We start from the raw sequence: 15,721 nt of genomic DNA, 5'->3' as shown, positions 1-15,721 counted from the left end.
CAAGTAATCAGAACAAAGGCACAACAGAGCATTCAGTACCAACTTCCAAACACAAGATAAAGAGAGAGAACAAAGCACTGTATGAAACAAGCTCAGCAGCAAGTGCTGAGTCCATGCACCTATTATGTGTTATGCTCCAAAATCTATCTAAAATGAATGCAGCACTTTCAACAATGTAAAATAATACTACTTAAACTCAAAGAAAAAGAAACTTAATGTAACTGGCTCAATGGACTAGTCATTCCCTGTCACCCCCCCCCCTTTCCTCTTAAATGAAAAAGAACATTATATTCATAAGAAGATTTCTGTTTTAGAGGATGCATATGGAAGAAAACATGTAATACCAAAAAAATCTCATTACTTAAGTTCAAGAAAAGGGAGAAAACTTATACAACAAAATAGTTCCATTAACAGTGAAGAACCATACAACATATACTTTCAGTAAACGCTGACATTAGGCTTACCTTTTGGACAAATCTATGAGTCCCCACAGAAGAAAAGGCATCTCCAGATGGCATGGATGTAGGCCAATGTAACCTGACCTTTTCGCTCTGTGACTAAGAAAACATATAATGTTAAGATGCGAAGGCTTTCAAGTGTATTTTGCAGCTAAAGAATGGTTAATATAACCTATAACCTGAAACTATCAACATTTAATTACTGAACACTTTAGTACTTATGTAGTAGGCAGTTAGACAGACATGAGCAGAGCAAGATGACAGGCTAAATACAGAAGGTTACCAGAGCAAAAAGCCTCAGGTGCCTAGCTATGGGGAAAACAAGGACCTCCATCCCCAGGGTAACCTTTCCTCTCCGGAGCATATCACCAGTCATGTGGGTTAGACCCCCTTAGAGGGGGAGAGAACGAGGGGACAGGAGAAGAGCCTCATAAGACTCCCATACAAGCCCTTGCATGATTTCTCCCTTAAGGATTAAGCTCCAGGACAATGAGGTTCTGACCCACATCAAATAATCTTCGGAACAAAGCCTCGGGTCTGTTGACCACAGAGACAGTTTAGGTTAAAATAGGGATGACATCTAGGCCTCAGTTGTGCTTCAGCTCCAGGCCCAGAAAAGCAGCAAAACCAGACAAGCCATGCTATGGCTGACATCAGGACCAGCTGCATTGACTAATGACTCCCTGCCGTGGTGCTGACCAATCACTGGAGATTACAACCCTGAAAGGACAGATCTGTAAAGCTGATGAATATTCTACTGGGATCCTCCCTGAAACTCCCAGACAAATACCCTCCAGGCTGATAAACTAGCGTTGCTTTCTGTATGGAGCACACCCATGCCGTTCCCCACCCTCAGGCACGTCTTCATTGCCTCTTTTTTCATAATCTTCAAGGGTCTTCTTTTGCCTCTGTAACTTGTTTCCTGAGCCCATTTATTCTGACTCACTTCTAGCTCTGTGGCTTCCTAAATAAACTTTTGCTTGTGTTTGAGTCTCAGCTCTGAATTCTTTCTTAGGCAGAACTCAAATAGTGAGGACTCAAGAACCGAGGTTGCTGAACTGAGGTACGGTCTAACTACACCAAACATGCCAAACTCACAGCCAAGAGGCTGCATGTGGCCCACAATGAATATTTTTGCGACCCAGCCAATATAACCGTATGTAAGAAATGTTTTAATAAAAATTTTGTAACTTAATTTTTACAATATCCTATTATACATAATCTATATTTATAAAAGGCTAAAAAGCCTAAGCAACCGGCCAACCTTCTGGTAGCTATGATGCGCAATGACCACCAGGGGGCAGATGCTCAATGCAGGAGCTGCTGAACTGCAGTGACTTGGCAGTTGCGGTTCTAGGGTGATGCACCCGCAACCAGAGAGGAGAAAGCCTGATTCTGGGGTACGTCACCTGAGAACTGCCCTCTCACAATCTGGGACCCCTCAGGGATGTCGGAGAGCCTATTTCGGCCCGATCCCTGCAGGCCAGGCCAAGGGACCCCACCAGTGCACGAATCCGTGCACTGGGCCTCTATCTATATATATAAAAGGCTAAGTGACCGACCGACCGTCTGGTACATGATGCACAACGTTGACTAGTGCATGCACGATATATATAAAGCTCTCGCTGGTGCCAATTGCACGTGACCAACCGGCCGGTACATATGACAGGCACTGGCAATCCTATCCTACATAATAGAGGTAATATGCAAATTGACCATCACTCCAATACACAAGATGGCTGCCCCCATGTGGACACAAGATGGCTGGCAGGGGAGGGCAGTTTGGGGTAATCAGGCCTGCAGGGGAGGGCAGTTAGGGGTGACCGGACTGGCAGAGGAGGGCAGTTGGGGGCGACCAGGCCTGCAGGGGAGGGCAGTTGGGGGGGACCAGGCCTGCAGGGGAGGGCAGTTAGGGGCGACCAGGCCTGCAGGGGAGGACAGTTAGGGGCGACTAGGCCGGCAGGGGAGACCAGGCCAGCAAGGGAAGGCAGTTAGGGGCAATTGGGCCTGCAGGGGAGCAGTTAGGCGTCGGTCAGGCTGGCAGGGGAGTAGTTAGGGGGTGATCAGGCTGGCAGGCAGAAGTGGTTAGGGGCAATCAGGCAGGCGAGCGGTTGGGAGCCAGCAGTCCTGGATTGTGAGGGATGTCTGACTGCCCGTTTAGGCCTTATGCCACCGGGATCGGGCCTAAACGGGAAGTTGGACATCCCTCGAGGGGTCCCAGATTGGCGACAGTGCAGGCTGGACTGAGGGACACACACCGGGCCTCTAGTCCTATATAATAAAAGCCTAATATGCAAATCGACTGAACGGCAGAACGATCAGTCACTGTGATGCGCATTGAGCACCAGGGGGCAGATGCTCAATGCAGGAGCTGCCCCCAGCCCGTAGGCCCCAGGCCAGCCAAGGAGGGTGCCAGCGAGGGAACCCCCTGATCGCCCTGCCAGCTGCCCCACAGATAAGCCCTGATTGCTGGCCAAGTCTAGGGACCCTACCCATGCACAAATTTCATGCATTGGGCCTCTAGTTTAAAAATAAATGTTTACCGCATGAATCTTTCTTCTAATTAATTTCCTTTCGATGAGTATGAATTTGTGCACCAGGTAACTAGTTATTAATAACAAACTACAATGTTCACTAATGACTGATTACTATAATCGTGTTGCATTCATTTCCCTTACATGCCTTACGCGCAGGCACACCATTTCTCTCCACTAATACTAGCAAGCTAATATTTTAGTAGTCAATTGCCACATCATTAGTCTTGCACTGACTTGTTTGGTGTGCACAACGGGAAATATCTTGCTTTCAGAGAACAAGAAAAATAGGTTTATTTGCGTTATACTTATTAATTTGTGGAGTTATTCAGTGTGTGGTAAGTTAATGTTCAAGAAAAAATATTAATTTTTATTAAAATGTTCTATTATTTTATGTTAATGATTACTCATTTATTTCAGCCCTTTGTATTCAGCATGTCTCTATTGAAATAAACCTACGTTTCTATGAAAATTGAAGCTTTTGTTTTTTTTGCGGCCCACATAAACTTAATTCTTGTTTATTTGGCCTGTGCTAGCCTTTGAGTTTCACATACTTGGATTATACCAATGTAATAACTGTTGCTGTTTTGCTGCCAACACTTAGAAATATTTGAATCATGAAACTACTCTGATATTTCCTTTATGTGTCCCAATTCAATCTCTTCTTTTGGACCCTACAGTTACTAACTTAGCCCAGGGATTATTTTTTTTATTTTGCTCCTAGTCGGACTCTCAAATGCCAACATGACATCATTTACCATAAATCAATCTTAATTGAATATTGCTGATTTTCTTATCCAAACTCTGCCCAAATTATTCAAATCATTCCACCTCATAAGGCTCCTGCAGGGCTGTATCATTTGAATCAATATCAGTGTTTGCTTCAGTCACATTCCAAAACACGTCACGTCTATCTTTGCCTCCTTTCCATAAAGGTATTCATTTTGTCTTCCATCTAATCATTTCATTCCTGTTAAGCTGCCACTTAACCTCTTTCTTCCTCCTCAGCTTCCCTAGTTTCTTCTCACTTATTCAATAAATATCTATTAAATGTAATGTACCAGAAACTTTGCTGTTTTGTGTGCTCATTTTCTAACTATGTAGAAAACAACTGGTTATTTCTATTCAATATGATCTGAACACAAACGGCAAAGAACTCATTTCTCACCACTTTTTGTATGCCTTTCCTTATGCTGGCAAATAATGTAAAACAAATAATGTAAACTTGAAGACTACCTATGTAGTGGTTGTGTTGTTGAGGGACCTGTGTAATATCTAATGCATACAATGAGGAAAATGATCTGAACCTTTGGAACTGATTTCATGGATTATTGATGCTTACTCCTCTATAGTATTAGCATACTGTAATCATCTGTCATAATGACATGCCTAGTTATTAGGCAAGGAAAGTCATGGTTCTGTTTAATGCTTGTTTTGTAGAGGATCTATCGGAGTACCAAAAATAGTTTGAAATGAAATGAGTTGATAGTCCCATGAATATTTCTTTTCTCTAAAGCTTATAGAAGCTTTCATTGATTCTCTTCAACCCCAACTCAACCAATGTGTTGATACTTCAAAGAGTAGGATTTTAGAGTCATAGGTATGATTTGAGTCATCTTGTCTAACCCCTTGTTTCACAGATCAGGAAACCAAGGCCCATAAAATTTAAGTGATAGGTTTATAGCTTCATAGTTAGCCAGTGGCAAAACTAAGACTAAAACAAAGTTGTCATGACCTCAGTTCACTACTCTTCCATGATAACACATATTAGATAAAAACAAAAACAAAAAACAGAACACACACACACACACACACACACACACACACACACACACACACAAAACAGTGAAGGTGAAAAAAACCTCCGCAAAAAACAAACACAATGATACTGTTTTGGTTAATACTTTTGGCATCCAAAATTCAAAGTCATTTGAGTGCTGTGTAGCATAATGAAAAATGAACATGAAAAGCAGCCACTATTACAGGTGATTTACCTTCAAGTAGATAGACTAATAAATGGACATAATAGCCATGACTGCCTTAGCAATGGTAGGGAATGAACATGCCAACTTTTTTATCCAAGTAAATCTGTAGTGTACAACTGATATACATATCATTTATTTGTAAGATGCTTCAAGTCCTGGGAAAGTAACTAAAATTCACCTTAAGTACCATCTAGTGGTAATACATGGCAACTGCATTTTTGCAGAATTGAAGGCAAAGGATCAAATTAATCTTGAAATTAAGAGTTAAAGGATTTAAGATATGCTTAGTTCCACTTCCACAAGAGAAGCTGGGCATAACTGCTGTGAATTTAATGATTATAAAACACTGAGCAAAGTTAAAAGTGAGGAAGCAATTGAAGGTTAAGGAAAGCAATAAAGGAGTTAATAATAAAAACTGAATGGTACCAATGGGAGAAAAATAGATTCTTTGTACTCTTCCTTTTGAATTTATATGGCACTTGGTAGTAAAAAGAAGTTCAAAGAGACTGTTTTACTCAGAGTAAATACATGCTTAATATTAACAGGATCATGATAAAGTTGGATATTTCAAGGGCAATAGGCAGACTATTTTAATTTAACTTCAAGTTAATTATGCATGCTTTCTTTAAACTATCATTGGTCTCCTTTCCATTGCTTGGAAATTGATCAATGGAAGAAGTGACATAAAGATTCTCCTACATTGTGACTCAATGCAGACACAGTTCATTTTCTAGGTTATCAGTTTCACAGTTTTCAAATTCTATTTATATAAAATAACATACATCAAGAAATACCTAGTGTTAAATTTTTAGTGACAGATATACCTGTTCTTCTATTTTATCTTGTCTGTCAAGAGCAGCTTCAACAGCATCAAAGAACTCTTCTTCATTAATCAGACTATTTGGACCTTCCTATTTGAACACACAGAAGAAAAAAATAAAAGCTGGTTTAAGAAAGTAGAACACTGATAACTCTGGCATTAACTCTAGGGAAAAGTTGAAAAGTGATTCAACAAACATTTATGAACCAGTTAGTACACTAAGTAATCTACACTAATAAAAGAGAAACATGCAAATTGACCAACACTTTGCTATGCCCACCAGCCAATCAGGAGTGAGTATGCAAATTAACCCAACAAAGACGGCGGCCCCACCCCCCAGCTGCTCCAGGCCTCTGGGCAGCACGTATGAGGCACGCAGTGGCCGGGTGGGGCAGGACGCCTGCTATGAGGGGAAGGGCCGGGGGCGAAGGGAGGAGGGAGCAACAGGCGGCCAGAGGGAAGGCCTGGGTCCCGGGTCCTGGAGGAAAACCGGTGCCGGCAGCCAGGGGAAGGAAGGCCTATTGCAACGGGCCTCTAGTATTATATAAAATGAGTAACGTATCTTTTGTGTAGAATCATGAGTATAACAATTCAATCATTCAGTACTCATATATTTACTGTATATTGACCAATACTGTATTAGGGCAATAATCTAGAGTAAGAGATTGGTGAACTATATGGCCCATAGGCCAAATCCAGTCCACTGTTTACTTTTGTATGGCCTTTAAGCTTAGAATTTCATTTTTTAAATGGTTGGGGGAAATGGAATGAATAACAATATTTCATGACATGTTGGAATTACATAAAGCTATATAAAGTTTTATTGGAATACAATCTTGTTCATTCATATGCATTGTCTATGCCTGCTACAGTGACAGAGTTGAGTACTTATAACTTGAATACTTGGTGACAGAAACAATATAAAATTGAAGAAAGGTAAGTACAAAGTTGCAGATCTACAGGCAATGAGCAGTACAGATAGGGTACTGAGGGGGATCTTTCTAAGCAAATACAAGTAGTTCATGGAGAAAGAAAAATTGAGCTAGCTGATGCTTGAGAGCCTGGTTAGATGGCAGAGCAGTGGTTCTCAATTGCCTGGAGAACTTGTTAAAATGAAAATACCCAGGACCTCATACACAGAAATTACTTCTCTGCAGGTCTTGGGTGGAGCTGAGAATATGCATGTTTAATTAGTTCTCCAAGTGATTCTCATGCAAAGAGAACCTCAGCTGTATCAGAAGATAAAAGTGTAAAAGAACAATAGCAAAATGGAAACAAACAAGGTATGTTCCTGCTGTGATGGAATAAATAAGTGGACTGTAAGTTGAATAATGGCTTTATATTATGGTAAAAGTAGAGGCTGAAAAGGTATACTTAGGTTTAAGGTTCCCTAAATTTTTTTTAAAAAAATAAGTTTTTAGCCCTAGCTGGTTTGGCTCAGTGGATAGAGCGTCAGCCTGGGGACTGAAGGGTCCCAGGTTCGATTCCAGTCAAGGGCACATGCTCGGGTTGTGGGCTCGATCCCCAGTGGGGAGTGTGCAGGAGGCAGCTGATCAATGATTCTCTTTCATCATTGATGTTTCTCTCTCTCCCTTGGATTCCTCCCATTTCCTTCATTCAATCACCACACCCTTCAATTCTACTTTCCAAATATCTCATTTGTCCACATCTATTTCTACTGTCCTACCCTATCTAATTTAGACTATATTCAATTCTTATCTGCTATACTGAAAAAAATCTCCAAGTCCCTGTCACAACTCTCAACTTTAATCCACTCTCCTCACTGCAGGAAGCAAGAATAATTTTTCTAAACTGTAAACCTGAAAACCCAATTTGCTTAAAACCCATTCCTGAGGATCTGTACTGTTCTCAGACCTTTTTATCCCTCCTTCCTCTCAATAGGCTCCCTGCTCCATTGATAAGTTACTCTGGGACAAAATGCTTTCTTTTGCTTTGGGCCTCCACATGTTTTCTTTCTTCTAAGCCCTTACAAGCAACACTCTTTCTAGGTTATTTGCCTGGTTGACATCTACTCAACCTACTTATTCTTAAGGTTTCAGCTAAGATGCTATTTCCTTTAGGAAGCCATGCCCACCACTGTTAAAAGTGCTTATAATATATATTATTCTATTTGCCTGTTACCTAGTCTATATTACCATTAATATATACTCAGGAGGGGCCTTCAGGCAGGATCCTTGTCTGCCTTGTTCCTTGCAATCTCACCCCACCCTATACCTAGCACAGTGCCTTGTGCTATAGTAAGTCTTAAGGAATGGATGTAGGATTATTAAGTAATTTCTGAGGCTATAGATGACAGAAACATTTAAACTTTGTTCAATAATTAAAACATCATAAATGTTGAATAAGAACCAAAATAAAGTCACATTTTGAATTACTGTCGTTTTAAAATCCATGCAAGCATAGTACTGACACAATATAGATGGTTCAAGACTCTAAAAGGAAGGGGGAAAACATAAAAATAGGCCCTTGTTTATTTAAAAATTGCATATTTAATTTCATACCACAAGGAGTTGGTGAGAAAAGGCTGAAGTACCCTTAACCATGTTCTTCATTAAAAGAGGGCAGTACAGGAGTAGAAAAGAATGGTTTATTCAACAACACCATTAGAATAAAAGATTCCTATATTATACCATAATTTTTAAAAATCCAGGTATATTAGTGATATATTTAGAAAAGATCGTTAAAAAAGAAAATACAGATAATTATTTGAGGTACAGAATGCTTTTTTAAACATGACACCAAATGTAGAGATAAGTATATCAAAAGACTGAGAGATTACATAAAAGCATAAAACTTTTATATAGCAAATTTTAAGTGACCAATAAACATTTTTTTAGAAAAGCCTAAATCAATCACATCAATAAATAAAATTTTTAGATTTGAAACTAGTAAACACATATACCTAGCACAAGGCCTCTCTTTCCTTCACCCCGCTCATTCCCTGAAAGAAAACTGTGTTGACAGAAGTGGAAGTATCCTACATAATAAAAGGGTAATATGTAAATTACCATCACTCCGCTATGCCCACGATTGGGCCAGCGGGTGGTGCAGGGGGCGGGACTCGGGGTGGCCGATTGGGCTGGTGGGACGCTGAGCTCGCGCCGCCAGTGGCGGCGTGAGCTCAGCGTCTGTGCCATGGCTGTGCTGCGGCACAGAAGGGGCCTCTGGGGCAGCAAGCCCACATCCTGCTGTGGACCATCAAAAGCGGGGAGCGAAAGCGGGGGAGCTGGCTGGCTGTCCGCTCCGGCACCAGGCCTTTCGAAAGCCTCTTTCGAAAGGCCTGGTGCACCAGCAGACAGACAGACAGCTCCCCCGCGATTGAAAGCGGGGAGCTGTGTGTCCGCTCCAGCACCAGCGGATCCCCTGCCATCAAAAGCAGGGAGCAGGCTGCTAGCAGTGTCCGCGGAGCGTGCTAGGCTTTGCGGGGCAGTGGATATGGCCTGGATGGCAGGTTAGGCCTAGGGGACCCTACACGTGCATGCACTGGGCCTCGAGTATATCTATATTTATACATTGCTGGAAGGAAATAAATTAGTACCATATATTGTTAAATTAAAAACACGGGCTTTTTGTGTATTTTCTCTAATCTTCCTATAAGAAACATTTATTTATAATATAAAAAAAGGTAACCTAAAATGGCAAAACAATATGCTTAGCATCAGAGTAAAAATTATAATTGTAATAGCTTATATTTCAGTCATTTAGCTTATTAAAACCCCAGAGAATAATTATATAATTTTTATATATTCTAGAAGAAATGAATTGACAGCTTAATAATTAAAAAAATATTACAGCTCAAGTCTCATCATCATGGATTTCCACATTTGGAAATCAATTCCAACATAAAAAGATATTTAGTCAATAGCAGCTGAGTTTTTTTCTTTAATCAATTCCAACATTAAATATAGTTAGTAAAGGCTCTTTTTTTTCTCAATCAGTTCCAACATAATAGTCAATATCAGCTCTTTTTTTTTCTCAATCAGTTCCAACATAATAGTCAATATCAGCTCTAGAATAAAAATGGCAAGATTTTTTTCTTCTATTTCTTTAAATATAGTCTAATTATGATTATTTTAAAATATATGTATTTTTTATTGACTTCAGAAAGAAGAAGGGAGAGGGAGAGAGATAGAAACATCAATGAGAGAGAATCATTGATCGGCTGCCCCCTGCATGCCGCCCACCTGGGACTGAGCCTGCAACCTGCCATGTGCACTGACTGGGAATTGAACCACTGTGACCTCCTGGTTCATGGGTTGATGCTCAACCATTGAAGCATACCAACCGGGCTAACTATAACTATTTTATCATCCTATCTCTATCTCAATGGTACTCCTTGCCAAAATATTCATTTTACCCTGGCTGATTGGCTTAAGTTGATTGGAGCATCGACCTGCACACGAAAAGGCTGTGGGTTCAATTCCCAGTCTGGGCACATACCTAGGTTGTGGGTTTGATCCCCTGTTGGGGCATGTATGGGAGTCAACCGATGGATGTTCTCTCTCTCTCCCCTTCCTCTCTATCTAAAAATCAATAAAAACTAAAAAAACAAAAAACAAAAACAAAAACAAAAAAACCAACCCCCCAAAAACATATCCTCAAGTGAGGATAAAAAAGTAATTAAAAAAATGCTCATTTCAGGAATATCAACAATGTTAATGACAATTACCATATATACACTGAGTGGCCAGATTATTATGATCTCTGAACGCATAATAATCTGGCCACTCAGTGTACTTACGTATAATGGAAAGCTTGCAAATCTTGATATGTCAAGGGACCAGGAGATAGTGGCCCCCAGCCTCTGGCTAGTAAGTCCTCTGCTTCTTTCTAACTACCCACAATGCAGTTCTTTTTCTTCTTTTTTTAAAAAAATATATTTTGTTGATTTTTTACAGAGAGGAAGGGAGAGGGATAGAGAGTTAGAAACATCGATCAGCTGCCTCCTGCACACTCCCTACTGGGGATGTGCCCGCAACCAAGGTACATGCCCTTGACCGGAATCGAATCTGGGACCCTTGAGTCCAAAGGCCGACGCTCTATCCACTGAGCCAAACCGGTTAGGGCTCACAATGCAGTTCTTATACATGGAAAAACCTTATTTTAAAATCCCAACTCTGTGGTCAGTCTACACTGAGTGGCCAGATTATTATGCGTTCAGGGATCATAATAATCTGGCCACTCAGTGTATATTTATTATATATTTTTCTATAAAAACATGACAAAAATAGCTTATAAAATTTTAATTATGCATGTATATGGAAAGAAGATTTTATTAACTGCTCAATAAAAAAAATATGAGGAAAGAAGTTAGTTTCACACATTCCAAACATAAAGGCAAGGTAATTATAATAGTTTGTGCTCTACTGTGGATAAGACATCATAGTATATTGCACAAACTAAAATCTTTTGTCTGTATAAAGTATTCAGGTTTTCCCTCAATAAGTTGCTTTTATTTAAAAAAGTGAGTTAGAAGATAACATTAAAAATTATCATCTTCACAGGGGAGATGAATATTTGTCTTATACCGTGGACAGGCATAATAAATAAGCCTTTTAAAGCCTATACTAAACTTTGTAGGCAATACCAAAAATTCTATTTCAAAATAAGCCTAGCATTTATATATTATGGTATACACATTTAATTAAAATAAAGATAGAAAAATTATATATTTAGAACCTTTAAAGGTTACAAAAGTATAATTAAAAAATTAATCACTTTTGTGATAGGCATGCCTATGTGTTTTCCTTTCTAAGATCAAAATGTAACTCCATACCTCATAATCAGGTCCTCCAAAGTGGGATTTTTTCTTAAGTTCTATCATGGCATTTTTGTATGCTTCCTCTGCTCTTCTTCTTTTCTCCATTTCCTATTTTCAAAAGAAAGCAAGTGAAAAATGAAAATAAAACATCCACCCAAAACTGACAATATTATGTGCTGACAAGGGTGAAGAGCAACGGGGTGACCAGGCCAGCGGGGGGTGGAGGGGGCAGTGAGGGGCGACCAGGCCAGCAGAGGGGGCAGTTGGGGGTGACCAGGCTGGCAGGGGGCCAGTTAGGGATGACAAAGGCCAGAAGGGGGGGCAGAGAGAGGTGACCAAGCCGGCGGGGGCAGGGGGGGGGGCAGTTAGGGGCGACCAGGCCGGCAGGCAGAGGGAGTTAGGGACGATCAGGCAGGCAGGCAGGTGAGTTGTTATGAGCCAGCGGTCCCGGATTGTGAGAGGGATGTCCGACTGCCGATTTAGGCCCGATTCCCAGGATCGGGCCTAAATCGGCAGTCGGACATCCCCCGAGGGGTCCCGGATTGGAGAGGGTGCAGGCTGGGCTGAGGCCACCCTCCCTGCATGAATTTCTTGCACCGGGCCTCTAGTACAATAATAAAAAAGAATAAACTACCACTAGATGTAACAACATGAATAAATCTCAAGTCATGTTAAGGGGGAAAAAAAACAGACACAAGAGTGTATACTGTATGATTTCATTTATCATGTTCATGAACATATAAAACTAATCTATGATCATGTAAATTAGAATTGTGGTCACCTCTTGAGGTGGTGGTGGTGGTAAGGGAATGAAGGAAGCTTGTGCTATAAAAGTTCTTTCTGCATGTTGATCTGACTGGGGGTTATAGGGGTATATACAAATGTACAAAAATCATCAAGCAGTACACTTAAGATTAGTGTACTTCACTATATACATTAACATATCTTAAAAAATGAACAAAACCAAACTACACAGCACAGCAATAGTAAAAAGACTTAGGGAAAAGTGAAAAAGCAAGCGAAATTACACATATGTGAGTCTACTAATGTAAGCAAACATCTTAAATGAATAAAAGAATATTTTTAGGCAGTGTGGTTAGATATGAATGAAGATGATGATTCCTTAGGGAAGGTTAAAGAGACTAAAGAAAAAAGTTTTAAATAAACTAGTCTAGATGAGTTGAATGAGTCTCTTGAACCATTAGTCTAATAGATTTAAGGGGTTGTCCTGTTTTCTCAATACATAATTTTTGTGTGCACAGGGAATCTTCTAAAAATTCAATTTGATCCACATTGGTATAGAGTTGAAATCTTTTAATATAGAACAGTTTGACTCCTGAATAATAATGAAATGGCTGTATACCTTAAATGGATGTTTTTATTGCCTGTTTTTAGAAGATACATATTTTGTCAGTCAATATGGCTACTTCACTTGAGAATTCTGAACAATTCTCTTTTTGCCTAAACATGGGGACCGTTTTAAATACATAGTGATATTCAAATCCTATGGCCATTCTGCCATTACATCAGTGTTGACAATGCTTTCCTAATGTCCTGCTTTAAATTGATAACACCTTCAAATTCTACAAGCAATATGATTCACTGATTAAGAAGATTCTGACTGGCCCTAGCCAGTTTGGCTCTGTGGTTAAAGCATCAGCCCTTGGACTGAAGGGTCCCAGGTTCTCTTCCGGTCATAGGCCTCGGCTTCAGGCTCACAACCAATCAATGTGTCTCTCTCATATCAATGTTTCTCTCTCTCTGTCTCTCCCCCTCCCTTCCACTCACTCAAAAAAAATTAATAAATGGGAAAAATATCCTCAGGTGAGGATTAACAACTCCCTCCCCCCAACACACATAAAACAACAACTACTAAAGATTCTGAATGATTTCTAGCCTAGTATCCAGAGCTGAAATATAGAAAATAGTAAAATTCTTCTAATTCTGCTACTTAACACCTCTGGACAAGTCTCGGGGCCACAGTTCCTCTTCTATAAAATGGTGGCATATTTGGGTTCTAACATTTTACTATTTCATTGATGTTGAATTATAAACAGAATTATTCCTACTAAACAAATTCACTAAGCCACACATTACACTAGAAACTAAATATTCATATATATATATATATTTTAAATATATTTTATTGATTTTTTACAGAGAGGAAGAGAGAGGGATAGAGAGTTAGAAACATCGATGAGAGAGGAACATCAATCAGCTGCCTCTTGCACACCCCCTACTGGGGATGTGCCCGCAACCAAGGTACATGCCTTTGACCGGAATCGAACCCGGGACCCTTGAGTCCGCAGGCCGACACTCTATCCACTGAGCCAAACCGGTTTCGGCTAAATATTCATATTTTAATATTATCAGTGTAGCAATTTAAACAAAGGTCAGAAAAGGTGAATAGTAAGCCAACGTTTAAGGAACAATATAATGTATGTTGAATGATATCACAATGACCTTGGAAAATACACATGGTTATAAATGCAATAAGTTAATATTTAACTTTATAAATTGGTGTTTAAGTTAGTTTATAAAGCTTAAATACAGTTTCATATGTCATACAATAAAGCTGGGTAATTTTAAATGGCTCATCACTTCCATTCTAAAGCATTGCTGTTATTACAAAAATGTTATTAATCAAGAATGCATATTGTACAGTTACTGAATACTTAACTGATGAATCTCATTAGGAAAATGAGGTTAAGATGCCCGCAAAGTGTCAGAAGTACCACCTGCTACTTCTATCAACCCCAATGCATTTTTCCCTAAGAAGTTAGTTTGGTTTAAACATTCAATCCACATATAAAACTTAAATGAAGTGATTATTTAACAGAAAGAAAACTAGTCTTACCTTATCCATTCTCTTTTGCCAGCTGTCCTCACGTTTTACCATTAGTTCAATACAATGAGAAAGTGTAGCAAGGATTCCAGCAGTAGTTGCTTTAAAAGTTATTGCCTCCCCTTTAAAGTCTATACCATTAATTCCTTTCGGTGTTACCTGTGGAAATACTAAAAAAGAAAGTTTTCCACTGAAGATCTTCCTAATGGTAAAATAATTCTTCACAATTTTAAAATTAAAACTTGTTTAGAAAACTAGCAAATCAGCCCTGGCCAGTGTGACTTAGTTGGTTGGAGTGTTGTGCCACAAACCAAAAAGTGCAGATTCTATTTCCAGTCAGGGTATATACCCAGGTTGCAGATTTGATCCCTGGTTGGGGCATCTGCAAGAGGCAACTGATCAATGATGTTTCTCTCTCTCCCCTTCCTCTCTCTAAAATATAAAGTAACAAACAAACAAACAAACAAAACCCTAGCAAATCAGAGCAGGCTTTCAGAATATAATTTCCTTCTTGTTGGTCAACATTTAAAAATTTCCATCCATACTCTATCAGCAAAGAAGCTTGTGGCAGCATATGTACTTTCAAGTCCTTTTTTCTGGATTCTATTTCCTGAAATCTATTTGCTGTGCTGCATTTAATGAATAAAGTAGTAGGAGAATATATACAAAACCCTAAGTGACTAGTCGACCATTTGGTCGCTAAGACGCGCACACAGAAGCTCAACACAGGAGTTGCCCCTGGTGGTCAGTGTGCTCCCACAGTGGGAGCGCCGCTCAGCTGACCGATAGGCACCAGATGCCGGGCTCAAAAGGTTGGCGAGCACAGCAGTAGCAGCGTGAGCCTCTCCTGCCTCTGCGGCAGGACTACCAGGCAGCGGCAGGTGCAGCAGGGCCAGGATGAGCGGGAGCGTGTGGCGCCTGGCCTGGGCTCAGGCTCCTTGCCAGCTGCCCGTGCTTCACGCACTACTATATCTCTCGGGCCGAAACCGGCAGTCCAACATCCCCCAAGGGGTCCCGGATTGCAAGAGGGTGCAGGCCAGGCTGAGGGACCCCACCAGTGCACGAATACATGCACCAGGCCTCTAGTCCTATATAATAAAAGGGTATTGATGTCTCAAACTATTAATACTGAATTGTCTTTTTTTCTCTTTTCAATTTGCATAGTTTTTGTTTCATATATTTTGGGGCTTATTGTTACATGCAATTATGTGTATAACTGTTGTATCTTTTTGATGGATTGACCCTTAAATCCTCATAAAAATCTTCTCTTTGTCTCTAGAAACATAAATTAAGATGA

At 40.1% G+C, this 15,721-nt stretch overlaps 1 protein-coding gene across 4 annotated transcripts in view; it reads right to left on the bottom strand.

Moving 5' to 3' along the window:
* Window positions 1–15,721, bottom strand: part of CERT1 (ceramide transporter 1) — a 95,933-nt gene that overhangs the window by 25,225 nt on the left and 54,987 nt on the right. For all 4 annotated transcript variants that reach the window (XM_079796303.1, XM_079796302.1, XM_079796304.1 and 1 more), the window contains 4 exons: window positions 14,437–14,594; window positions 11,595–11,687; window positions 5,802–5,888; window positions 465–557 (listed from right to left, as the gene is read on the bottom strand). In XM_079796303.1, the coding sequence (XP_079652429.1) occupies window positions 465–557; window positions 5,802–5,888; window positions 11,595–11,687; window positions 14,437–14,594 (431 nt within the window). The remainder of the gene's footprint in view (window positions 1–464; window positions 558–5,801; window positions 5,889–11,594; window positions 11,688–14,436; window positions 14,595–15,721) is intronic.

The sequence above is a fragment of the Cnephaeus nilssonii genome (genome assembly GCF_951640355.1).
Source record: "Cnephaeus nilssonii genome assembly, chromosome: 2".
Taxonomy (NCBI): domain Eukaryota; kingdom Metazoa; phylum Chordata; class Mammalia; order Chiroptera; family Vespertilionidae; genus Cnephaeus; species Cnephaeus nilssonii.
Note: the sequence above shows the minus strand (reverse complement) of the source record. Positions and strands in the feature narration are given on the sequence as shown.